Source organism: Crassostrea angulata, chromosome 1 (genome assembly GCF_025612915.1).
Source record: "Crassostrea angulata isolate pt1a10 chromosome 1, ASM2561291v2, whole genome shotgun sequence".
Lineage (NCBI taxonomy): Eukaryota > Metazoa > Mollusca > Bivalvia > Ostreida > Ostreidae > Magallana > Magallana angulata.
In genome coordinates, this window is record NC_069111.1 from 42,767,599 (window position 1) to 42,794,527 (window position 26,929).

A 26,929-nucleotide genomic window follows, 5' to 3' on the forward strand; every position below is an offset into this window, starting at 1 on the left:
AGAGGGTTTGGTTATATAGGATGAAAAAAATTTCGAATCAAATGACACAAAACGATATTTATAAATGACCACTGTCAAAACGCACCATGAAAAATTACGCGTTTGAATTTTTTTTTTTTCAAAGTGGGTTGATTTGGTCCCAAATTTAACGCACTTTGAAAATTTTTCAAAGTGCGATGCGACAATTGTATATTTCGAAGGAGCGATTTAATGAAGACTTCAGACATGTTGAATGTAGAAATAAACAAATTAAACTATATAAGATCATACACCTATTTATACTTTTTTCTAAAGATGGAAACCCCGACTATTTTTGGTATTCATTCATTTATTTTGAAGCCCGGTTTTACTTGTGCTTTTAATATTACTCGGTCATTCATTGGTTTTTGTGAGAATTCAATCATTCAATATTCCGTCTTTGAACTTCCTTCTTTTTGTGTTTCATATTCTATAACTTCCTTCTTTTTGTCTTTTTCAACTCAGGTATTATTGATTTCATTCTTTGGACGTTTTACCATGTATGCTTATTCACAAAAAAGAAGCTCCATATCGGCTATTATCCGATTGTTTTAGAACAATTAATTGCCAGAAAAAGATCATTCAAAGATGTGATTGCTTATATACCTTTTTTTTAAAATATGTACAAAAGACCGATGTACAAAAAGAGCGATTAAGGGTACAATAAAATATAAACGTCAAATAAATACATGTACTTTAGAATTTGTGCTTGGGTTGATACCAAAAACCCTTTTTCGTAGCTTCAGCGAGTTTTAAAAGTTGTGGATAAAGTGTTTGCAAAGTCAAAGGTCCGTGAGTGGCAGAAACTTAATAAAATACAAAATACCCCCCCCCCAAAAAAAAAAATCCGATTTATTAGGTAAGTCTTGCTATTGTACAAATACAAAAAAGATTTGCAATATGTCTGGAATAAACAATATTAATCTTTTAACGATTTAGATTTTTAAAAATATATGCATTTAACATCTGAATTAAACTGAAGGTACATGTACTGTCAGCCAGCTTAAAAACAATATCTTAAACTCTAAAACTATCAATTTTCCCTAATCACTTGTCCAAATGACTTTTCATGATATAGTTTACTTAGTATATTCCTAAGTAATTTCTTTTTACTCATAAAACTGTTTTGCTGGGCGTATAAAATCTGGCAGTTTCAGTAAGAAAGGTATAAATCATTGTTGAAGATTGAGAAGAACAAAGTAGGAACTAAATTTGGTGACAATTTGATTGTAAGCATTCAGAGATGAACTAACAACCATGTATTCATAAAGTTTTTAAGTATTTATTACTGGATATGGATATAACAAATATGCACACTGATCAAACTCCCAACCTCCATAGAGGTCTGATCAAAAAAATCTGTGTACAATGTGGAACACAAGAAATGCAATTTGAGTTATCACAACAAAAGTGTTGATAAACATACGTTCATTCAGGACCCAACAAGAGGCAAAATGCAAATCACTTAACTAAGGATATACAATAAGATCATAAAATTTTGTATAATAATGTTCAAAATAAATACTTGTATTTTATATCTTTCTCTCTCTTTCCTATTTTTGAATTTTATTTCCCAAACATGTTTTATAAAATATAAAAACATTCTGATTTTAAAAGATAGATATTTTCTTGGCAATGTTTGTTCCCTGAGCAGCATGAAAACTCAAACCAATCAGTGTACATGGAGCTTCACATTTGTTGTTACATGTAAATGGTGGTCATGTTTATCATTGGTGCTCCATATTACCAAGGTCTAGAAAAGTCTTGGCTGAGTCATTAGCTGATATCACTGCGCGGACTGGATTCTGGACGATATACTGTTCTGACTACTCTCGGAGCGGTCTCGTTCATTGATTTTATTCCCTTTGTACACTAACACAGACACCTCTGGAATGTTCCACTCCTGCTCTTCTCCTCGCGCGAACACATTGAAAAGTATACACCCTGTCACATAGATTGCTGCCGAGATGTAAAACACAATCTGCCATTTAGCCCGTGTATCCTGAAAAATATAATACAGCATCCTCAAGACAAATGTTTATGATAGGGAAGATTTCACATGAACAGATTGTTGTTTAAAATTTATTATACTGGTTTTCAGCATATCAAAGTGTAAACAACAAATCTACTGCCTGAAAAAGCTACATTGAACTGCATATCTATAATACAAAAGTTCTATTTTTGAAATCCTTTTACACTATTTAATGTGAAAACTTTGAGAAATACTTGTAATGAAATAAAAATGTGCTTTTTGAGTTTATCTAGCCCAGTTTCAACATGGGCAGCATGCCATTAAAAACCAGTAAATAACCTTCAAAGACAAATTCGATTTAATGAAGTATGATATACACTGTGGGTTGTAGCTTTCCTGCTTTACTTCAAATTAAGGATTACTAATTTACATATAAACAATAATGTGCAGAAAAGAGAGGGTCCTTATAAAAGACAAAAATCTAACCATTTCTTTAATGAAATGTTTTTATCTTTCTTATGATAATACCAACTTATTCTATACTAGACTTGATGAAAGTTGGCGGTACCTCGTGACTGGTCAGCCATCCCACCACGGCGGGTCCCAGGAATCCCGGGATTGTGGCGAACATGTTGGTTATTCCCATCAGAGTCCCTACATAACAAAAATAAGGCCATCAAAATTTCTTCTTAGTTTCTATGGCACAGCCCCATTGAAATTGCTCCTGTTGAAATAATAAATACTGTATACAGGGAAATATTCGTCCCCATTTAATTTTTGCCCCTTTTGCCCTCGTTGTCAGTGGGTGAATTTAAGACTGGGCTTCTTCCATTGTCTAAAATTACTCTCTTTCAACACAACTGTGTCTGCGCAAATTCAAGACAGGACAAAACTATTTTCATGTGTAAAGGGGCGAAAACCTATACACGGGAGGAAAATATCCCTGTATACAGAAAAAACATGTAAATTAATTCATTATACAATGTTAGGAGATAAATCCCTGGGCCCAACAAACCTGAGAAATTGGAAGCTATGTCAATATGGTTACAGTTGAATCCTCCCATACAGAATCCACCCAAACCCACCGCAAATGTTACTATGGCAACCACTGCAGCATGGTTACATCCCGCAAACTGAACACAACACAAAAGAATGGCCGGTAACAGCAAACCTAGATCAAACAGAAATTATACTTTACACCAAATTTTCTTATTAATACAAAAACTTTTTTGCTACTTGATCAATTATAGTTTAAGCAACCACCAAAACTCAATGGAAAACAACAATCACAGTGTGCTTCGAATCAATCCAATTAAAATCAGATGTTCTGAATCTGTTAGCGTTTCACATCCCATTTTAATTAGATTGGGTTTGAATGCAATTAATAGGATTTCGCATTAATATCAAATCCGTAGATTTTCTCTAGAAAACATAGTACAATGTATACACACCACAGGAGTTGACCACTTTCCTGGTGTTTGCAGTGGTTAGGTACTGATTTTTCCGAATGTAGTCTGCGAGCTGTCCAGAGATTGTCTGACACATCCAACACACTAAATAAGGCAATGCTGATAGAAATCCATCCTAAAGAAAAAACAAAGGCAAATCTGTGATGCAGAAACACTGTGCTATATTCTATTGATCTGTACCAGAAAATGTGGATCTGTAGTAGTACATGAGGATCTCTGAATCTAAAAACAAATTAATGATATTGTACAAAATTAGAACAATTGATAGCAAACACCTTCTGACTCATGACTTAATGGCTGTCTTAATGATGTAAAACATTTCATACCAATACATATAACATGTATATATACTATGTATATATTATCACATTTTGTAATCATTTAAATGTCATTTATGCTTGAATTGTGAAAAAATGCTGACCTGCTGTACATCGAAATGAAGAATCTTCTTCATGTAGGTTGGTAAGCAGGTCAACATAGTGTAGAAACCCCAGTTGTTGGCAAAATGGGCGGCACAGATCGCAAATACTGCTGGGGAGGTCCAAATAGAAAGCCAAGGTGTCTTTAGTTTCTGAAAAACAAAATAAATGTAGCTCAATCTTTTGGAAATTGAGTCTAGTTTTTATATCAAAAAATTTATTTTATTCTAATTTTCAATTACCTGGTAAAATGTATTTAGTTTTGATAACCCTGCAGTAATTCATACAAGGCATGCAATGCATAAATCAAAGTAATTACAGTTGAAGTTGTAAAACTAAAAATGTAAAATTTAAGGATATCTCTGTAGATTTAGTTCAATTACAGAGATAATAGGTGAACAGATGACTTACTATAATGGCTTCATATTTGTGATAGAATTTGTCTGCTCATCAGAAGCTGTTTCAGATGCAAGAAGCAACTAAATAGTGTAAAACAATCGTGTAGTGGTGTTGCCTTACTTGTCTGGTTCCGACGGAGGTCTCTATGTAATCCTTCTCTTCCTGGGATATCCGGGGATGTTGGGCGGGCGTGTCGTGAACAACCAGCATCCAGACAACAAACCACACACAACCAATGGCACCTGATGAAACAGAGAGCCAAACTTATATTTAGTGATGATGAAATACAGATAACAATCCACTGACATGAAGTTCAGGCAAATTACAACAACATTGGATTTACTTGTCAAATATCATCTACTGGTACCTTACATTTCTACAAAACTACACATAAGGAAAAGGACATACATATATATGTGCATAATCAAAGTATCAATATATGAATTATAAATTACCTACCAAACAAATAAAACACGGATGGCCAACCCCCTAAGAAATCTGATTTACACAAAATCCCAGAGATTGGCATAGAGAAGACAGTCCCTAACTGAGCACCTGTAACAGAATGAATTTATTATTAACTACAAGTAAAGACATTCAAAGATTTAATTCTTCCTGCAGAAAATAAAAAACTCAAAGCAATTTGGTAAATAGGATGAGAAAGTATTCTATAAAAGTCTGAACAACTACTTTATATCTGGGAGGTTTTTGTAATGATCTAATTCATGCAAATACATGTATTTCCATATTATAATTCATATAAAAATGTAAAAATTATGTCAGTTATAACATATTTTTAAAAAAAAGTATTTGAATTTTTATTCTTTATTTTTTTTTTGGCAATATTCAAATACTTGCACCACGTTCTGAATATAGATTTTGGGATACAAAAAATTTAAGCCTAACAAATAAATTTTTTATGAAATGATGTCATGCAAAAAAAACCATATGCATGCATCTAGATTGTACAGACAAGTTAAAGCAGACAGTCAAATCATAAAGGCCTTTACCTGTCAAACCATAAACCTGTCTAAAAAATACACCAAATACGCCATTTAAGTTACACTGAGATATAAGTATACTGCCTTAATCATTGTCTTGAAAAATACCGTTAATAAAATTTCCAACTAGCTGGCATAAAAATTAAGTAATATCCCCTACTTACACCTACACTTAAACAACTTAAGAATTTTATTGTGACTACTGACAATTCTTACAGTTTAACAATTGTACATGCATTTTGTCACTAGAGGATAACATTTAATACCTTTATTACCGGTACACTACCATACATTTTTAGTAATTGTCACAAAATAAAGGAAAAAAAACATGCTGACATTAAGGTAAAACTTCAAACCAAGTGCACAATAACACTGGTTATTTTTGATTCTTTACTCACCAGAATAAGTAAAGCTCAACAGTTTACTTCTCTCCCAGAGTGGGGCCCACTTCCCCCACATAGCGTTCATGGCGGGAAAAGTCACACCCTAAATAATGCAAATACTGTCTATACAAGCATGGACTAATGCAAGATGCTCTTGTATGATTAATACTTCTATTATTTTACATATAAAAGCTGCTTTGATGCAATAAGAGGTCAAAGATACTAATAGAATGATCAATCAATTAAGTCTGCTGTACGTGTATTAATGTACAGCAGATCTACATCTAGTGCAGTATTTCATTACTTAGTACACATAATTAATGTAAAATGTTATGATTTTATCATGTGTTAAGTGTAAGTCTACAATTGTAAATCAATGTCCCATTGTTTAAAACATGATGATCAAGGCAATAAATACCTTCCAGTCTAATTTAACAAAGAGTTTCTATTACCTCTCCTATTCCCTCAATGACTCTGAGAGCTACGAACACATACAGGTTCCATCGCGCTGCTAGGGGGGTCAGGAGGGTGAGGATTGCTGTACAAAGAACCCCAAAACCAAACAGCTTCTTCCCTCCAAACACCTCGGCCAGCCAGCCCCCGGGGATCTGGGTGATTATGTAGCCGTAGAAAAATGCCCCCAAAACAAGACCCTGGGTATTAGAGTCCCAGTTGAATTCACCCTGTAAATGGAACAATATATAATCTGCTCATGTCCTATATATGCAGTGTAATACAAAAACTTATGGACATTTTTACAAATATTTATATACTGTGTAAATTGCACTAACTAAAATTTTTCCAAAGCATTGGTATTTTCTCCAACTAGCACTAAAATCAATATTTCCTGAATACTTTCAAAGATTATGTCAAAGACATACACTAAAGAGCATGCATGTTTACCATTTTAAATTACACCTATTTGTAATGCAGATGTAAGTTATTAAATATACCAAAAAAATTACCTTACAGATTACATCTGACATACTGGTATGTATTTCAACTTGATAGATCATCTAGTTTAAGAGCTACAATTTCTTCAAATCAATTCATTAACTCAGTAAGTTGTTAACTAAACACTAGAAAGAATAAGAAAGATTTACAAATTACAGAATACTTACAGTATTAGTTGATGTTGTGTTGGCTGGTATGTCTTCCTTACACTCAGTAGAATTTACAGATGATGGATCATTATTTGTAGAATTCACCATAGCAACCAAGGCCACACTAAGGTTCACACGTAAACAATACACATTGAAAAATCCCAGAAATGCCAAAAATGCAAGAACATGGCGGCTTCCAAAACCTGAAGTAACAACACTTAAACACATATAACGGTATCATGTGGGAACTTAACCGTACTTAAGATGCTGACTCTGGGTAATTGTTATTCTAAATGAATATCACAATGTGCAGACTAAATTGCACTATAAGTACCTATGCTTCTGTCTGTCTTCTACAAATCACAATACCATTAGTCTATTACATGTACTTAGATATAATCACAGTACTACATGTACTAAGATATAAGTGCAGTCTGATTCAATCAACCTGCATCCAGAGATTGTAATGAGATATCAATAAACATGCACATACCAGCTGGAGCTTCTGCCACTTTTCCTCCCAGCAATGGCTCTTTCTCTGAATCTTTAGTCTTCAGGTAATCCATAGGATCTTCAGAACTAGATTCAAAACTCATTTTTTTCCCTTACTTGTATCCCTCTTTATAAGGAATATGTCAAAAATCTTAAAATTGTACACTAGGATCAGCCTCCATTGGTAAAGAGTACATCAGTACCTACATGTCACAAGGTTATCTGATCAAATAAACTAATAAACCCTGTGGATGTTCCCATTATTGACAAGATGTAGGCTATCATCTTCTGTATCAGTGTGTGTAAACATTTGTTGTTATCAAAATCAGCTGATAGCAAACATTTTACCTTAAATGTAAGAAGACTACAATAAAGAAAGATAACTCCATTTTTTCATATTTATTCTAAAGTCTTCAAATAGCAGTAACTATTAAATAATTTTGTACACAATAAGTAGAATTAAAGATTTAATACACGTTAATTACATAATAATTTTTTTAAAACCAAAGTTTATCACTTTTGTTTAATCCATTAACAATATAGAATTCCTTTTAAAGTCTGTCCAAAAATATTTTTGCTGCATATTAAATTAATCGATATCTATAAATACCTCTTGATTCAGACGATGTTCATTCAGTAGTATGAAAAAATCCCAAGATTTCCCTTTTGAAATGCCCCCTCTAGCTTGTCAGGTTTCAATACACGTCTAAAAACAGAAAGTCTACGGGGATTTTGCATTGCATCAGCCATAATGAAGCCTGAATGATAACTTTGAAAAATTGTGCGAGGTATTCCGAGTGACTTCTGAATGGAGAAAAGATGTCAACATTCCCCATAATGAATCTCTGTTAGAAAACTGTTTTCAATCCTGTGAATTTTTACGAGGGAAAATGATAATCTGTGAATGAAGTTATCTTGGAATTTTTCCTTTCATCAATTTCCGTTGCACTTCTTTCACAGGTATGTGTATTTCTATTAAAAATCAACCAAATGTGCAGCAGAAATATCTTGGGACAGACTATAATTAATCCAGTATATCTTTCACAATCTGTGAAAATGAATCATAAAGTGGTTTTGACAAAAGTACACTCTTCCACTGCTTGATGTCCTGCTGTGTCTCTGAATCTTCCTCTAATTCATAAAAAAATATAGATATATCTTCAAATGATCAAACTCATTACTGCAGAAACTCAGTTTTAGGATCCTCCATACCTTTGAAGATAGTATCTCTAACAAGCACATGCTTACCGGCATACACATTTTTAAAAAGAGTATGGTATTCTAGCATGTGTAAGATTTGAAAGTGACTGAAAAAAAAGAACATTTTTAGGAGGAGAAAATAAAACCCACATAATTTTCGACATATTCATTTTGTGCAATACAATTAATTAAAACAAAAAGTCCTTATTGCATTTGAGCTCAAGATCTGCGGAGCAGTGCCAGATTGGATGCATTACATAGTCAGACAAACAATTTTGTCAAATAAATGTATTAAAAAATTTCCTCATGCAACTAAATCTTCATATTGTGATGTGCTAGTACTGTCATGAAAAGTGCCAGGGTATGGAGGAGCCTTAAACCATGTAATATTTGTTGTAATAATTCACCTACCTATTTGGACTTTTTCTGGTAGCACATTCATTAATCCATACACTAGTTTTATTCTGTACACTTGATTAGGATCTTCCAATTCAACTTCAACAAAATCGTAGCTTGATGTGTATTGCGCAGAACAAGATAAACCATTTTCAGTTGCAAATTTCTAAAAGAACAATTCAACAATCTGTAGAACATGTAGAAGGTAAATAAAAAGATGATACCTGAATATGAAAAAAATAAGATAAATGCATTCAGTGATACATGTATTCATTATTGTACATGTGTATATTACCTAATATTTGTATTTTATTTTAACATTTCTTGTTCATTTACTGATGCATTTTGTGTCACCATACATAAGGTCTTCCTGATTTACTGGTTACTCCTAAAATAAATAATCTGAATATCATTTGGAAAATTCCTCCACAATCTTACCTTAACTTTCTCTACCTCCTCTTTTTTGAAAACAAAATCCTGTAAGTAGTTTTTTATGACAGACAGAAATGTAGATAAATCTCCATGGGGTAGGTGTTCTTTTTCCAGCTGAAGTGTAGGAATAAATTCTGGTAGAGAGTGTCGGTTTATGATGTAACTATTCTCTCTGGCTTTGAACTCTATCAGATAAGAGTCCACAACAGTATCATAGTATGCAGCATCCAAACACACTGTGAACTGATGTTTATCCTCATGACATACATGTGTACCTGAAAGAAGAGTGCCACAATACTGTGTAGATTTGTAGTTCATTGTAAGAAATACATACCGGTAATTATAGAAAAAAAATTACAATTTCATATTCGAATTTCAACAACATGTATTCAAAAATGGCACTTGTGCAAACTTGTTTTTTATGCATGAATGAAATATGGAGGACATGGGGAGAATGGGGATGAACTATTGTTGTAGGACTACTGATAAACATGCACATTCATTTTGATTGTAATACATATACTTGCACAATTCAATATTGTCTACATAAGTATGGAAACCACATGTATCTTGCTAATAGCAAGTTGCTATGCATGTCTAACTTCTTTGAATATCATACATATCTAATTCAATGATATATTTACCACAGATGAAATGATTAGCATCCAAGCATAATTTCATTTTTCTCTTCCATACATTTAACAAGAAATCAACATGCTCTCTTTCTTGAACTACGGTAATCAGATAAAAGATGGTATGCCAACATTTTTGCTAGCAACTGATGTCAATATATTTGCAAGAGGAATTAGAGTAACAATATTTTAAAGGGTTTTGAGTAGTGCAGATCAGATGTATATGTTCTCTGTAAGATATGGTGTTCTGATGGGGCCACTAAGACCTTCGCACCTAAGCCATTTAAGATGAAATAGTGCAAAGTTGAGAAGGCGCGAAAGTGCAAAGATGCAACAGTGAAGATGATTGCGTTCAGCAAGTATCAATTGATTTCATAGAACCTGATGCTGGCACCGTACTCCCTTGAGGTTTACCGAATAATTTTTTTTATGTTATTGATACATATGAACTATAGACCATCATGCTAAACTGTGAATGTTTATTAATATTTTACTGTTATATGTGACATATATGTTTACCAGTGCTGGCTATGCCCCTTATCATTATATACGTTTCATGCACATTCATGCACTTCCAGACTCCTGTCACTTACCAGCTGTCCGTTTACCTTAAATCAATACTGTGGTTCAAACATTCAACCTTCCCAACCAAGGCAAATACGACAATCTCTCAGACCCCCCCCCCCCCCCCCCCAGAAAAAATTCTGGATCTGTACAGGCTGTTGAAAATAAATTCCCAAAAGTTCATCTTCTGTCTCATATGTCATTTTATACAGCTAAAATTATCTTTAAATGATAGAGAGCTCCAAAAACGGCGAAAGACGGTAAGTAGTATCACTCCTTCACTTTAACAACTTCGCCATAGGCATCGCATCTTTGCACTTTTGCTCTTGCGCACTCTCACATCTTTGCCCTAAAGGCAAAGTGCGAACATCGAAAAGACCCCATCGGAACACCATATAGTAAGATGATTCTTACCAGTGATTCTGTATACACTGAGAAGGTCTTGTAAATACTGATGTCTCTCCCGAATCTCTTGATTATGCACACCTTGGGATTCAATTCCCTGATCCTTTAGCTCTGTTTCTATCTCTTTGTCCAAGTCATTCTGTATTTTTACGACAGAAACACATTCTAAGGAATCTATATGCATTTTATACATGATGCAAGATAAATTTATTTCATATATTACAATATGACAATGCCAAAATAACAATTCACAAAATTAACAGAAGGCATCACTCTAATTATATTAAAATTCTACCTCTGTTCTGTCTAGGTGATCAAGTTTTGTCAAGAGTTTATCTCTGACCGACTTCAGTTGAATCCATTTTTGAAACAGGTCGTTTCTGTTTCCCTCGCGATTCTCCTTTTCAACTGCAAGTTTCTCGAGAAATTCAAAGCAATCTGAAACATTAATTTCATTGACAACAGTTAATGTGCACATATTTGAAATTGAACACAATATCATTTTACTCGATGAATAAATAATCATTATTTTGTAATGAAACGTCAAACCTGTCATCTTGATCTTGTATTAGATGATTTGTGTTTCGCGCCTTTTCGTAATATTAACTTGTACATTAACACATTCGTAATGTTAGAGCGTTCGTGTCACAGACACCTTCATAATTTTGCACTACTCCAATTAACAAAAAATTCGATAAAATAGGCTATAATGGGATTTTTCAAAAAATCATTTTATGTCAATTATAGAAAGCGTAATGTGCGAGTTTTAGTGATTTGAAAATAAATGTTTCAACTGAATTAGTCATAAAAAATTGCTTTTATGGTCAAATATTGTATCAGTTGAAAATTTAATGATTTACATATTTTATTTTTGATACGTTTTCGCCCAGGTGTCTCAAACCGCCATAGAACAAGAAAAATAAACAACAATGTTATAACATCTGTAAAATGTCACCTACATGTATTAAATATTTGGATAGTTTTTATTTCAAAACAAACAATTATGCCTTAATTCTTTTCTCTGTTATGCTGAATACTTTTGTTTCTAATTTTCTCTGATTCTTATTCACAAGTATTTATATGATAATTTTACATCAAAATTTTCGTACCAGTTGTAATTATAAAGCGCATAAAAATTCACATGTATATTCATATGAATAAATAAGTGAATGGGGGTGTACATGGGTATGTTTGCATTTTTCACTGCCGTGTCGTTTTGTAAATCCATTAATTGAGAAAAATAAATTCAACCTCAACGCATATCTTTTTGTTAGCGCATATTCCATTGTTGGTATTACCCTTTATTGATTAACAATTTTTATTTGTATAAGTGAACAATTGTCTATTGCCAATTGTTCACTGGTAAAAGAGAATTGAAAATTGTTAAAAGATAATATCATTAATGCCACGTGTTTCATTTTCAAGTCGCTTAATTTGTCGGTGAAATATACACTACATTTCAAGATAGTTTTAAACTATAACAGGCAGGGTTTCGATTAGAGGAGATTTTGTATGAACTAATTTATCACACCTTTAATGTTTTTAAACTAATTTAATTCATGATTTTCAACAATTAGTACATTGGAATGGCTCATAACTTAAACATCAGTTTCTTGATTTGACAAGCCAATAATACTTGTAATTCCATTTGGGCACAGACACAGGGGCCAAGCCCGTTTTAACATTTATTTCAATGTAACCACATTTCTTTATTTATGGTTACATTGAAATAAATGTTAAAACGGGCTTGGTCCATGTGGGCACAGACGGTATCAGAAATAATATAAAGTCGTTAAAAGATACCTTAGTACATGCTCCAGACCTCTCAGTACGAAACAAATTGAATATGATACATTAAAAATTATGCATAAATAGATTTATTTCTAAAATATAAAGATGAAAATATCAGTCATATTCAAGAAAAGTCTACATTGCCGTAAGGAGATCTCTCACAAATTATTTCTAATGTTATCCTATCTGGAAGACGACCGACTGCAAGCTGGAATCGATGACAAAAAGATGATATGATGTCAGAATAGGATACAACTTTAAATGTATAGATGACCTCATACCATACCAAAGGATGATAAACTACCAAGACACATCTAGACAGTTTTACAGTTGAAAAACTTGGCTGGAAACTGTATTATATTACGCTTGGCGTGAGTTTTTTTTAATGTAAAGAACATGTTCGTCGAGGACGGCAGAAGAAGTTCATGACAAGAGTTATCCTACCCCCCCCCCCCCCCCCAAGATTAAGAAGCAAAAGTTGTAATCCTCTATCAAAGAACCCGGTTTTTTTTTACTTTTATTCCCTAACAACGACACATATTTCATATATCAAAATTGATTTTTTGACAGGAAATCTCTGAATCATGTATCAATCAATGTTTGTAAAACTTATATTTGAAAACGTCGTCTTATAGCATTATGACTTTTGTCGCTCACAAAAACGCCTTGCATGCCAAACAATGACTCCAGTTTTGACAGTCCGAAAAATAAAACCGATGCGAATGTTTCATCGTGATGCCTAACTTTGACGACACTAGTCCTACGTAGACGTCATCCACTGGAATAACCGGCACAAAGAGAAAGGCGAAGGACAGTCTCTCTACTATCTGCGAACTAGCAATATAACTCCCTCCAGGAAAATAGGCCGGGAACATGTTATTGGAAAAAGCAATGTTGGACACGAACCATTTGCTGGCCCTATCCCTTATAACGGTGGACCCAGCTTCCACAACGTGTCCCGTGAATAGTTCTTCTGGTGTAAGCTGTTCGGAGAGAAATTCAACCACATTCTTTATGTTGGCAAAAAAATCGTCATCTTGAAAGAGCACGAAATCTGCAGAAGAGCAATACATTGAAGCCCACTCGTAAGCCATCTGGGTTTTGTACGTGAGATTTCTGTAAGAGTCTATGAAATTCTTCTGAATGATGTCATCGTATTTCTCGCTCTCGGAACGAATATCATTGTTCAACTCTCGAGAATATCCCAACAGAAAGAACATTTTTACGTTGTTTGAGAGGATTCCGATGGTATCATTTATCAGCAGCCGCAGCCAACGCCTCAGACGCTGGTGATCCGGAGCAGACTTCACCAACACTAAAACGCGGGAAAAGTTAGTCGTTCTTTCGTGGAAATCGCACTTATGACCAGGTGTCAACATGTAACGGAATTTCTTCAAGTTGACTGGTTTGAGATCCGTCGATTCTCGTCTAACGAGTTTATCGACAGCTTTCATCAAGGTTATATCCATATCATATGAGGGGATATCTATTTCCTCGATATCGACTTCAGCGTCCATAGCCAAATCCAGCTCGACTGGATCCTTGGTAGGAACCATGTACCTTGGCTTAGGTCTTTGTAATCCATTTGTTGAAAGGTGTAGGTATATATAGGTGGTTAGGAAAGCTACCAGAAACACACACAGAGGATAAACACACCTTAACACCCGTCTCATATCACAGTTCCACTGAAAAACTGAATATTAAATTTTACTTCTAAAACAAGAAACCAAAACCTTTAAGCATATTTGATCATCGGTTTAAATTCAGATTACGCATCATCGTCCCGATTTATTATCGTTGATTAAAAACTGATAAAGATATCTGTATTTAGAATCATTAACACCCCAGCAAGCTTAAATAGTGTCATTTAAAAGACTTAAAATCATTTAACGAAACAATACAGTCACCTCTAGCATTACGTATATATTGCTTCTTCTGTTGTTATTTCTCTTCACTGGTTCAACTAGTCGCATGCAAGGGTCTCAAGCATGATGCACATGGACCTTAATGGTCACCTGAGTACAATGCACCCCTTCTGAAGGATCAATGGAATAGCTTTTTAGTATTTACAATACTTTTGTATCCAGTTAGTTACCGGTATGTTGCCCCAATAGAAATGTTTAAAATCGATTTCTACGGGTTGGAGACAATCTTAGTGGAGGCTTTCTTGCTCACCCTGACAACCCATAGTACCCAACGCACTAGAATTGTTTGCTAGATTTCTAGGAAAAGTGATAACAGATTTCAAAACAGTTGAAGCATTTTTTACTAACCTACTACCATCTCTAAAGGCAATGTAAATGTGTTGCATATACACATACAAAAGACAACAACAAATACCGAGATTGCAGACTCATTTTAATAGTTTAACAACTGTAGTATAAATCATACAGCAGAATCTGCCCTCAACATGTAAATGAATACATAGTATACATTGTTTTGGTAAATTCCATAGCAAAAACAAAACAGAGAACATCATTTTATAATAAAATATTGTTGATTTAATCTACACAAAAATTCCTAAGCTAAGCACCATTTTATTCTAGCACAAACATGGTAATCCCCGATCAGCCCCTTGACAAACAATACAAATGGATAGTAGACATTATATGCATTAACTCTGCAATGCAGATGTTTAAGCACAAAGATGTAACACATAGACAATAGGAAAAAAGGCAATGACCCAAAAGAAATAAATTCTGAGAAACAATTACTTTAACACTTTAACGAAATAAGTATCTAGATATCTAAGACATCAGCCTGAAAAAATAACAGCGATATGGCAAGTTAATATTCTGAACACCATAAAGTTGGAATGTTTTTGGGAGATGATATCAGTGAGATTCTTGATGTGAATGTGGAGAATGACTTAATGCTACAACCTATAACCCTACTCTACATGTACTTATACTAGTGTACATGTACTACATAACAGAAACCAAAAGTGCACCAACATATAAGACTTAGTCCTTTACCAATAAATACCACATCCTCCTAAATTTTTGCAGTCTACATCTACAAAACCCATAAACTAATTAAAAGAACAAAAAAAAAAAAAAAAAAAGTGCATGTGAAATACTAATGAATCAGCTAACAGATTTATCTACATAATTTTCTTGAACATATTAGCTGAAAAGAACTTCTGCAAGTTAAGAGTCTTTACAACATTTAGCTACAGGTCAGAATTTCAGTTACATGTCAATATTAAAAGATTAAACTGGTGAAACGTTAACTTGCATATTGAATTCACATAGTTAATAGTAATGTTCAAGTCAGAATAACACTCAAGAGCAGTAGACAAAATGTTCAAGTCAGAATAACACTCAAGAGCAGAAGAAATAATGTTCAAGTCAGAGTAACACTCAAGAGTAGTAGACATAATTTTCAAGTCAGAATAACACTCAAGAGCAGAAGAAATAATGTTCAAGTCAGAATAACACTCAAGAGAAGTAGACATAATGTTCAAGTCAGCATCACAGTCAAGAGTAGTAGACATAATGTTCAAGTCAAAATAACACTGAAGTTTCAAGTCAAATTTCATGTGCAAAACAATGAATGTCTAAATATTCTACAAAATAATCAAAAATGCACTTTCGTAGTCAATGAAGAAACTTAAGTCTTCATTTTTTCGCTGTATACTTGTTATAATCAACATGTTTATATTTACATTTAGGAAGACCAAATGAAAGACTAATACAAATGTACTAATGAGTGTACAAAAACCCTCTCATAATAATGAATATGACAATCTCTGATTAAACACTATACGGGTAAAAATAATATATCAAATATTGATGAGACAATAATGGGCATACTTATCTTGAATTATGGCAACAACATTCAAAAGTAAAAAAAAATTATAGATGCACGAGAGTTTCTGTAAATCTGTTTTTATAATAAATGGCCCTTGAATAATCTCAGATGCAGTGAATCTTTGGCACACTGTAGAGTCAATACAAATAAAAACCTGAGTCACAGATCAAGTTCTAATGGAACGGGGTCTTGATTGGTTCAGCAGCTCAATAAACCCTCAACAGTAAAACTGATAAACAGTAATAAAGATGTGAATATTAATGGGGTCTGCAGAGACATGCTATAAATAATCATTCTTCATCGAAGATATGTCAACAATGTTCAATTACAAGTTTATAGAAAAAAGCCAACAAAAAACATACCAAGAAATGGATAAAAAAAAATAAATTAGGTCTTTTGTAAGGAACTTTTCATAGTTCCAATTCTTTGCTATGACTGAGTTTTGCTGTAAGTAAATACGCAGTCAATATACATGCACAAAAGAAGAGATCTGGTATTAAAAAAAGCTTATTCTGACAATACAGTCGAAATGAGTACATGTGCCATATCTTCATGATTAAAATAACTTCAAAAATATCAAAAAATAGGTGGTATTTGACAAAGTAAATCACATTGAAGGAAACATCTGTGAGGTAAGGAATACCAAGGGAATAGAGCAGAGTAAGGGAATGTAGTAAAAACCATTGGGGAACATAGGACAAAGAAAACAGAGCAGAAAACTTTGTTTTGGCTATTACAACATAACTATATAAACATTAAAAACATTAAATTAACAAAGTGGCTTGTCTGAATAACTGTATGGTAAAAATGAAAATATAATACACTTTGTTCATAAGTTTACATTTGTGTATTCTTATAGTTAATGCTTGATTAAACACAAAACAAATGAAGCATTTCAAATATATGGTATAAATTTAGTCTGCATATGCTATCTGAATACTAAATATCAATCAAAATTTATATATGTCATCTTAGAGCAGCAATGCATGAATATATATGGGAATGCTTTATAATAGGGATCATTATATAGATTGGTCCATTTATCAGTCTACCTCGTAGTCTTCCAGAATTCAAGGATAGGTACTATTACTTTTTAAGTTTGTTACTGACTGAATACAGAAATATATCGGGTTGATCAGTCTGAAAGACCGCTTAACTTTGCCTCACCATCTATGAGACCAAATAAACCGTCCAAGGGTAAACAATATGATGTATGTAACTATACATACATAACTTCTAAATAGGAATGTTCTGAAACCCATCTTAATCAAATGAATGCATTCCATTTCCCCCCAATTTTAACACCTTACCCCCCTTTCTTATTCAAAACAATTAATAAAACAGTAATCAAAATGCTAGTTAATTCATAGCAAATAAGTTCATGCATCAGAAGCACTATGTACTGTAAATCTAGAAACTTTTCTCCCGAATGGATCAGTGTCAGGGAGTACACCGTGCTCAGGGGGTAAAATTTCTGTCTGCAACAGTTCTTGTTTTTCTGTGTCCTTCACAGCTGATAATTTCGTAGATTTACTCAGTTTCTTTACTGGAAATACATATGTAGACTCACTTCCTTTCCCAGAATCTTGTGATAAGCTTTGCCCATGGGGTAAAATTTCTGTTTGCAGCAAGTCCTGCTTCTCTGGGTCTTTTACAGCTGATAATCTAGTAGATTTACTCAATTTCTTTACTGGGAACACATAAGACTCACTTTCTTTCCCAGAATTTGAAGATAAACCTTGCTCTGGGGGTAAAATTTCTGTCTGCAGCAGTCCCTCCTTCTCTGTGTCTTTTACCGTTGATAATCTAGCAGAACTACTAAGTTTTCTTACTGGAAACTCATATTTGCCCGAGTCTTGGGGTGAGGCTTTCTCTGGGTTAAAGATATCCGTCTGGAGTAAGTCCTGTTTCTCTGGTTCTTTCGTAGTCGATAATCTAGAAGATCTACTCAGTCTCTTCACTGGGAACACATACTCGCTTTCCTTCCGTGAGTTTGCGTCTGTTGGCAGAGGGTCCTGTCTCTCCGTGTCTTTGACAGTTGATAATCTGGCATGGCTACTGAGTTTCCTTCTCGGGTTAGTGACAGACTCCCTTCCTCTGGCAAAGAGTTCACCAGAACCACTGGACCGGCGATTTAACGCGCTTCCATTGTTTAGGCCAGAGCTGGCTGGGTTACTCATTGACCTGAAAACAGCACCCTTTGCAGCAAATGCATTTCTCACCACATTCCATCTTGTTTTACTGCTTGGAATGGCAGCCATGCTGCTCGGTTGAATAACATACCTGTAATATAATTGGAGTTTTTTTATTATTCAAGTCAACAGAGAAACTGTTTTTAAATTCTACAACATTTTAAAGCTGATTGGTCCAATTCTATATCAAATTTTGTGTATAATTTTAATCAATGGTTACCGGTATCCTAAGTATGTGTATAATAATAGACATTATAGTAATCCTGGTCAATTAAGCCATATAATAATGAAACAAGAGGCCCATGGGCCACATCGCTCACCTGAGGAACAATAGGTATGATAAAATCAGCTTAATGGAGTCATAATACAAACTATCTGGACAATGTAGTATAATACATGTAGATCCTGTATAAATAAAAATCCATTTTTTCCACTGGATATTCTTATGTTTATTATCAATAGTCCTTTTTCTAACAGGATGATTTTATAGTAATATCACATGTTGAGCATTGCAGCTCTCAAAAAGATCCTAAACAATTGTTAATATATGGAATATAAACCTACATCAAACTGAACCCCTTGTGAGACCCAATCCAGAAGCCAAAGTCTAAAAAAAGTTAAATAATCACCAGGCTGATTAGTTTCTGAGAAGAGGATTTTTAAAGATCTACTCTTAATATTCCTATGTAAAAATTCCACCCCCATTGTGGCCCCACTCTACCCCCAGGAATCATAATTTTACAACTTTGAATCTACACTACCTGAGGATGCTTCCAAACAAGTTTCAGCTTTCCTAGCTGATTAGTTTCTGAGAAGACGATTATTAAAGATTTACCAGTACTCTATATATTCCTATGTAGAAATTTGATCCCCAATTGTGGCCCCACTCTACCCCTGGGGGTAATGATTTTCACAACTTAAATAAACACTACCTGAAAATACTTCCACACAACTTTCAGCTTCCCTGGCTTATTAGTTTCTCGGGAGAAGATTTTTGAAGATTTACTCTATATATTCCTATGTAAAAATTGACCCACCCATTGTGGCCCAGCCCTACCCTCAGGAGTCATGATTTTCACAACTTTGAATCTACACTACCTGTGGATGCCTTAACATAAGTTTTGGCTTTCACTGGCCAAATGGTTCTTGAGAAGAAGATTTTCAAAGATTTACTCTATATATTCCTATGTTAAAAATCGACCTTCCATTGTGGCCCCACCCTACCCCCCCCCCCCCCCCCCCAAGGGTCATGATTTTCACAACTATGAATCTACACTACCTGAGGATGCTTCCACACAAGTTTCAGCTTTCCTGGCCAAATGGTTCTTGAGAAGATTTTTGAAAATTTCTCAAAAATGTTCCTTAATTTCTAATTATCTCCCCTTGTAAAAGGGTTTGGTCCCTAATTTTCACAATTTTGAATTCTCTTAGGCTAAGGATGCTTTGTGCCAAGTTTGGTTCAAATTGGCCCAGTGGTTTTTGAGAAGATGTTGAAAATGTGAAAAGTTTACAGACGGACACAGACAAAATGTGATCAGAAAAGCTCACTTGAGCTTTCAGCCCAGGTGAGCTAAAAAGGACTTGCAAATTAACTTTACACAACAAAAGACATAAAAATGTTACGTATCGCGTTATTTTGCCTCACTTTGAAACTTGATGTCGGGGCAGGGATGACTGTATTACAACTTTAACATAGCTTTTAACCGTCTTAATATGAGTAATGTTCCAGCAAATCAAAAATAAAGCTGTTAACATTTTGTTCACTATTATTTCTAATGTTTGTTTTGTTTACAACATATGCATAACATGTTGAATAAACCCAAACATTCGGGGGACAAAACCAAACAGTTCCCTTTCCTAAACATTCCCATGATGTATTTTGGTTTGGGTTTTTTTGGTATGCCCATAAAGAAATTATTCTTATTTACTTAAAGTATTTTTAACTTTGAAAGGAGACCAATCATGCTACTGTAATAAGGCAAAAGTTTATAACTTTTTAAGATAATTGGTTTGTATGGAAAATTATTTGATACTGAAATAGCCAAAAAATGGGACCATGCAACTTTGAATACCTGTATTTGACTGAACAAAATTTTCTTCAATACAAGCTTTTTATCAAACAATTCATAAATAGAAAACAAAGAAATTAGTAAATTCAAAGCAATTGCATTGATTAATCAACATTAAACTATAAGTAGAAATCAATAGCAACTGTAACTTACACAATATCACCCACTCTAAGCTTTCTCATTGGAGTTGGGTTTAGGATAACATAGGATATGGTGTCAGCTGATGAATCGGCATCCGCTGAAAAAAAAAATTCATATCAAATTAGAGAAGACTGCTTGTCTCTGATTATTCTCAAACTTTGCTAATTGCTTTACAAAAAAAAATTAAATTATAATTACGACATGCATATAAAACTTTTTTGTGCAAATAATATTCATTTGTGCTTCTTTCATTGTCATCATTAATAAATCAAAGTACTGAAGAACTGAAGGGAGTTGATTTTGTCGATGTTTATTTATTTTAAAATCAATGATATTTTATGTTATTTTACATGACAAGTACATGTAGTTTCTAATTTGAATTACGCACATTTTTATAATATGGATTTTTTGACTTTTTCGACAAGAATGTCGAGAAACCCCCATATGAATTATGTTAAATAATATTTAAAGATAAAATTAATTCAATCAAACTATGTATCAGTAATAGAAATATTTCTCGAAAATTGTATGGATCCAAGCAACAATGAACTCTAGTCTCATCGGCTGACACCGTAAATCTCCGACAAGGATTTACGAAGCCAGCCAAGCGTCGAGTTGAACGAGACTATATTGAACTCTGGCGTAGGAATACATACGACTACAAAAAATATTTAAATTGTTCGTACCATTTAAAATCTGACTATTTTCAAGGTATTTATAAATAAGTTTCCTTGAAAAACAATGCTTTAGCATACATTACATTGAATTTATCGATTATTTTCAAGAACTTAGTCTTGTCAGCAGCAATGATTTGTGCCGAGGTCCAAACACTGTTTCACTTTCGGTTTGTCTGAGTAACTGCATAGGAGAGTTGATTAAAATCAACTCCCAAAAAATTATTACAACGTCCACATCTACATTAATTTGCAATCCATACATCAACAAATTTGCAAATAACAATTTAACTGCACACAATTCTAAAAAAAATCATTTCAGATGGCTGGAGGTTGTGAAGGTTGTAGACATTTTTAGATTATTTCTACCTCCTTAAGATGAAGAGCTCTGAATAAAATTAAAGGATTAGTCAGCTTCTTTTGTTTATTACTAAACAGTTTATGGACAAAATTAACATGTTACTTATTGAAGTTTAAAGCAGGTCTGATGGTTAATTTGGTGTCACTATCCAGCATATCTTAAGTTGCAAAAAAATTGCAATCAAATGATTGATATGTGACACCGATGGTACAAATGACACAAAGCCTTGAAGGATGGGGGTTATAGTACACTGTACCAGCAAGCCATTCTGATTCTAAGCTAAAGTATAAATAAATACATGTGAATGTGCTCTGAAATATAATAAAAGAAGCAGTTTTCAATCAAAAGCATGGAATTTGAATGAATTTTTAATATTTGCACAAGATGGTTTGCAGCAAGAATATCAAATAATATCCTAAGTCCTATTTCAGAGTCCCAAGAAATTATGACCATGCATTCATCAATTATGTTTCGATGAGCCATCCAAACTTCAGTTTAAATGTACACCCTGGTGCATACAGTCACATAAATATATCTTATACATTTTAGGTAAAATATCATTAAATTCACCACACAGTGGATCTTAGATCATGATAATCTTGAAAACTGCTGTGTGAAATTCTGTTAATCTGTAACTGTTTAATTATCTGAGTATGTGACATATTCAAACAGTTAAATATGTGAAGCAGGAAGAAGCTTTAGACAGAGCTAACGGTCAAAAGACCAGCAAGAACTCAATACTTGGCTGCTATATCAAAGTACCTACATGTATACACTGTACATATATACAGGCTACATTTATCAAAACTTTCAATGTATTTTCATTTTTTGTACCATTCTTTTCACAGGGGTATTTTGAGAATTTCCTTTTGTTTCCCAGTGCAATGGCCTATAAAACACCTTTAAGCAGTCATGTTAATGGAAAAAATTATAACTAGCTCATTACCTTCTGTATCTTTGAAGTTCAGTAAATCTATAATACATGTAAATGGCCAATAATGATTATCAAAATGAGTTTCTGTTTACAGCAATCAATGGAACACAAATTCAATCCTAGTCTTCTTAATTAAAGCATTGTGTATTACAATTGTCATACAAGTATAATCAAGTTAATTTTGTATTTAAAGCACATGATTTATCAAAATGAAACAAGAGGCCTACATGCCTTGATGGTTGCCTGAGTACATATCTAATACATAGACCTAAATCATGGAGTCTTATGTTTACATTTTAAGCTTTATTTTAGAGTCTAAACCCTCATTCAAGAATCTTCATAATGTTATCCCTCTTTTATCAATTAATGTTTGCAAACATTAATTTATTAAAAAAAAAAAGGGGGGGGGGGTAGGAGGAATCTCAATCTTTCCATGTTTCATCTATCTGGAAAAGAGGTTAAAAAGGCTCGATGGTCGTGACCATTTTTAGACTGTATTAATCTCCTTAATTTATAAGAAGAGCTCTACACTAAAATATAGGAAAATACCAAAATTCAAATTATAAACTACCGGTTTATGGATTTTTTTCATTGCTAAATAATAGTTTATAGCTATAAACAAATCATATATTAAAATTTTAGGCAGAGCTTATGGTTAATCTGTTGACCATCCAGCCTCCCTAATGCAAAAATAAAATAAAGCATTAGAATTAACACAAACAAAGCACCATTGATCACCTACCAACACATATATCACTACAAAGTCAGATACAAACCACCAAGTGCCCCTCTCCTTACCGTAGTCAGACGCCTTCATGCCAAGATTGGTGAGACGATTTTTGACTAGGGCAGCCAGATCAGCGGTTTCTTTTTCAGGCTTTGAGTTCGACGCCTTGGAGAAGAGACCCCCTCCACTCATCTTGGTGGAGAACTTCCTGTTGTCTATTTCTGGTTGATGGTTATTATTGTTCTTGGTGTCATTCTGCTCAAAATAAATCACTGATGTCTTTTAAATTATTACAGTTTACCTTTAGAAGGGAGGTAGGATGCAAATAATCTTTATATACACATGTAAACAAAAATATGTACTTAGATTTTCAACAGATAAAAATAAATTGACTCTTTTAATAGCCCTTTTTCAATTTCATATCTACTGAATGTAGATTTAGTTTCTATAACTTATGGTCACATGAAATATTAATGAATATGCATTGCATACTAGTACTCACATTCTGGGCAGCTGTTACAGAATCAGCATTCTCCTCTGTTCTATAAATAGCAATTGGGATTTCCCCAGTTGTTGTTGCCATGGCAGTATAAAGTTCTCCGTATGTGCTATATCTTGCGTAGGTCATACGTTGAACTCTTACCTACAAATAAATGAATATTATTCAAAGTGCTTGCAGTTTAACAAAATATCTAAAAAGAATGCAGTATCCTAGAAAACACAATATTAAAATAACATCAAATATGTCATGATTTCATACAACCAAATCCCAACATCTATAGCATGATAAAATAATATATATCTTGAAGACATTTTACTGACAAATCATAAAATTCACAACAAAAGAACAAAAATCATTGTCAAACGCTATATTTTTTTTATCTCAGCTGTTCACCTAAATACTTCATCTGACTATGTTAAAAACCTTACACTTGAGAGATGGCCTGAGTTCTCCTCAGCATCAATGCCCAGCAGCAGCCTGACAAGGGTAATCAGGTATCCCTTCACAAATGTCTGTAACAATCAAGAACATGTTTTATAGTTGCAGTACATGTATATACTTTGAATTGTTAGGTCATCCAAGGTAACACAGAAATCACGGAAGCTGCTGTGATTGAAACCAAGTTCAACATCAATTCTCTCACCTGATAGAGGAGACTGTTGAGCATGCTAGCACTAAAAACCTGTCCCGCTGCAAATGGCTGGCGGAAAATGTGGGAGAGAGCCGAACTCATCTTCCCATTCACAACCTAATTCAATAAAATTCATACAATAGATTAATAGGTATACACCTAATAAACATGTAAATATATCAATTTTTTCAGTTGCATCCAGGTAAGTATACTTCAATCAAAGTAAATATATATCTCTCTTGCATATTCAATACTATAAAGTACTTCAAAATCACATGGACAAAAAACAATTTCTGAGTCCAATCATAGCCAAGTGACTTTTTCAACCTGACTAGTGTTAGACGTCTATTCATGCTATCAGTGCATGGTGTAGACAGGGGCTTGACTTTAGTTAGAATGCTTACCTTTTGTAACTTTGAATCCTGCTTTGCATAGTGAGAGCTGTTAACACAGAACTGCATGAAGCGTATACTGGTGGCCTGGCTTAACTCTGTGATGATGTTTGTGTTTGGAAACAACCTACATTTATAGAATTAAACATGTACCAGTAGTTGAAAGTATGATATTAACTATTATCTGTGTATCAGACAGATACTGTCACTGATGGGATTTGAACTTGGATCTTCCAGCATAAATATACAGCAATTCATCCATCAAGCTAAAGGGTTATTCCACTCATCTGAGCTAATCGAATTGTCATATTACTTACACATACTAAATACAATTACAGACAATCAAAAATAAAGCCTTACAGATTTTTCCGTACCATACAACATAATCTAAATCAAATAACCTCCCCACACTTGTATCTTTTAATGAAGTTTTTGAAACTTTAAGGATGATTCACTTAAACTGTCACAAATATAATACTCTGTATACTGTATTTAAACTATCCATATACTGATATAACAATACTTGTAGTACGATACATAAAGTACTTACTTGATTATAGTCTGAACGGCCACAATAGTCTCCGAATCGACCATCGTCTCCTCCATATTGTCCCTCATTGTGTCGTGATTCACCACCACTAAGTGACTGACCTTGTTAATGCCCGCCAGAAGTAGGTCATCGATGCTGCAAGAAAGAAAATCCTTAAAATCTTCCCGAACAATGAATGTTAAACTAAGCAGGACATGAAGCAGTGCTAGCTTAGAGAAAATGGACATGAATCAGCATTGGTGAAAAATGTACACGTAAACAATTTTCCTACTGATGTATTTAATTAAAAAATAAATGCAGTAGTAGTAACTATATAAGAAACCAGGCCATCATGAATTTACCTTGAAATCTTTCCAATCATCCAGTAAACCAGAGGAAAGTGTCCGATGGAGCTGAGAAATATATCATCTGGGCTGTCAAAGGGAAAACCAAGTGTTATACAACATCATTTCATCATCAGTTAAAACGAAATATAGGAAAAACCATCTACCTAAATTACCTCCAACGCTAGAAAAGAGTGAGATGTGTTTTAAAGTTTATTAAAGGAATCTATTCCAGATATTCCTTATGTGTTTTATATTTCCTTTGCAAATATTCCTTAACATAATGAAAGGAATCATAAGGTCCTCTGTACCTGTTCTCCAGGAGCAGGATGATAGGACTGAGGGAGTTCCTACTGATGAAGTGGGACCTCAGGGGCACAATGAAGTTGTGGATGCCAGAGCAAGCGTGCTCCACTGCGAGGATGATCAGCTGACCCTGCCAGCGGTCATCATTTGCATTCTTGTATGTACAGTGCTCGCAATTCTATAGGAGGATGCATACAATTACACAAGTTCTGATAGCAGGTTCAATACAAAATAATATTCTTTTAAGTATGTTTTGCTGATGAAGCCTAATTTATACAATTTTTCTCCAAAAACTCAAATCATCCTGATATTGAGGCTTTACATGTGGTATTTGACACATGAAGCATACCTCTCCCCATTTTAGGCAGCATGCGGGTCGGGGGATCCCCATCAGATGACATAGGGTCCTTCTGTTGCCAGAGTACAGGGTAGCTGGAGGAGGCCCAGTGATCATCCTACAAGCAAAACCAGTACAATGTAGAAATATATAAACAGATTTAGAAAAAAGTTCTGCAGGCAACTATCACCTGTTTCAAGTAATCGATTAAACATTTATTTATAAATAAAAACACAGAAAAAATAACTCACTGAAAAAAATAAAAAATCACCATACTTTTATCAATAAACATGTACTTGTA

The 26,929-nt window shown here is 33.9% G+C and overlaps 4 protein-coding genes across 7 annotated transcripts in view; all 4 read right to left on the reverse strand.

Moving 5' to 3' along the window:
• Positions 1-1,276: 1,276 nt before the first annotated feature.
• Positions 1,277-7,567, reverse strand: LOC128190092 (sialin-like). Its single transcript, XM_052862006.1, has 11 exons — positions 7,258-7,567; positions 6,783-6,967; positions 6,114-6,344; positions 5,677-5,764; positions 4,737-4,832; positions 4,398-4,519; positions 3,881-4,030; positions 3,442-3,574; positions 3,006-3,161; positions 2,559-2,644; positions 1,277-2,020 (listed from the first exon to the last, which is right to left on the reverse strand). Exons 1-11 carry the CDS (start codon positions 7,358-7,360, stop codon positions 1,805-1,807), a joined length of 1,566 nt encoding a protein of 521 aa, XP_052717966.1. The 5' UTR covers positions 7,361-7,567; the 3' UTR covers positions 1,277-1,804.
• Positions 7,568-7,640: 73 nt separating this feature from the next.
• On the reverse strand, positions 7,641-11,492 carry LOC128190113 (centromere protein O-like). The gene is made up of 6 exons (XM_052862026.1): positions 11,435-11,492; positions 11,181-11,323; positions 10,895-11,024; positions 9,291-9,559; positions 8,868-9,018; positions 7,641-8,387 (listed from the first exon to the last, which is right to left on the reverse strand). The coding sequence occupies exons 1-6, from the start codon at positions 11,439-11,441 to the stop codon at positions 8,281-8,283; spliced, it is 807 nt and encodes a 268-aa protein (XP_052717986.1). The 5' UTR covers positions 11,442-11,492; the 3' UTR covers positions 7,641-8,280.
• A 1,252-nt stretch (positions 11,493-12,744) lies between these two features.
• Positions 12,745-14,524, reverse strand: LOC128190103 (beta-1,3-galactosyltransferase brn-like). The gene has a single exon (XM_052862014.1). The coding sequence runs from the start codon at positions 14,347-14,349 to the stop codon at positions 13,330-13,332; it is 1,020 nt and encodes a 339-aa protein (XP_052717974.1). The 5' UTR covers positions 14,350-14,524; the 3' UTR covers positions 12,745-13,329.
• A 2,168-nt stretch (positions 14,525-16,692) lies between these two features.
• LOC128183057 (potassium channel subfamily T member 2-like) overlaps positions 16,693-26,929 on the reverse strand; it is a 37,001-nt gene continuing 26,764 nt past the window's right edge. For 3 of the 4 annotated variants that reach the window (XM_052851885.1, XM_052851904.1, XM_052851893.1), the window contains 12 exons: positions 26,641-26,746; positions 26,297-26,469; positions 26,004-26,075; positions 25,663-25,797; positions 25,125-25,239; positions 24,733-24,837; positions 24,513-24,601; positions 24,090-24,225; positions 23,659-23,842; positions 22,873-22,899; positions 20,904-20,988; positions 16,693-18,772 (listed from right to left, as the gene is read on the reverse strand). In XM_052851885.1, the coding sequence (XP_052707845.1) occupies positions 17,869-18,772; positions 20,904-20,988; positions 22,873-22,899; positions 23,659-23,842; positions 24,090-24,225; positions 24,513-24,601; positions 24,733-24,837; positions 25,125-25,239; positions 25,663-25,797; positions 26,004-26,075; positions 26,297-26,469; positions 26,641-26,746 (2,131 nt within the window). In that variant the 3' untranslated portion in view covers positions 16,693-17,868. The remainder of the gene's footprint in view (positions 18,773-20,903; positions 20,989-22,872; positions 22,900-23,658; positions 23,843-24,089; positions 24,226-24,512; positions 24,602-24,732; positions 24,838-25,124; positions 25,240-25,662; positions 25,798-26,003; positions 26,076-26,296; positions 26,470-26,640; positions 26,747-26,929) is intronic. The other variant, XM_052851914.1, reaches the window with a different exon arrangement.

Excerpts from the sequence above, each read along its gene's own strand:
- LOC128190092 (XM_052862006.1), bottom strand. The coding sequence starts at position 7,360 with ATGAGTTTTGAATCTAGTTCTGAAGATCCTATGGATTACCTGAAGACT. Across the intron at positions 5,765-6,113 it reads TCATTGAGGGAATAGGAGAG|GGTGTGACTTTTCCCGCCAT; the intron begins GTAATAGAAACT and ends TGCATTATTTAG. Across the intron at positions 3,575-3,880 it reads TTCATTTCGATGTACAGCAG|GATGGATTTCTATCAGCATT; the intron begins GTCAGCATTTTT and ends TTTTTTCTTTAG.
- LOC128190113 (XM_052862026.1), bottom strand. Across the intron at positions 11,025-11,180 it reads ATCACCTAGACAGAACAGAG|AATGACTTGGACAAAGAGAT; the intron begins GTAGAATTTTAA and ends GTAAAAATACAG. Across the intron at positions 9,560-10,894 it reads CAGTGTATACAGAATCACTG|GTACACATGTATGTCATGAG; the intron begins GTAAGAATCATC and ends CTCTTCTTTCAG.
- LOC128190103 (XM_052862014.1), bottom strand. The coding sequence starts at position 14,349 with ATGAGACGGGTGTTAAGGTGTGTTTATCCTCTGTGTGTGTTTCTGGTA.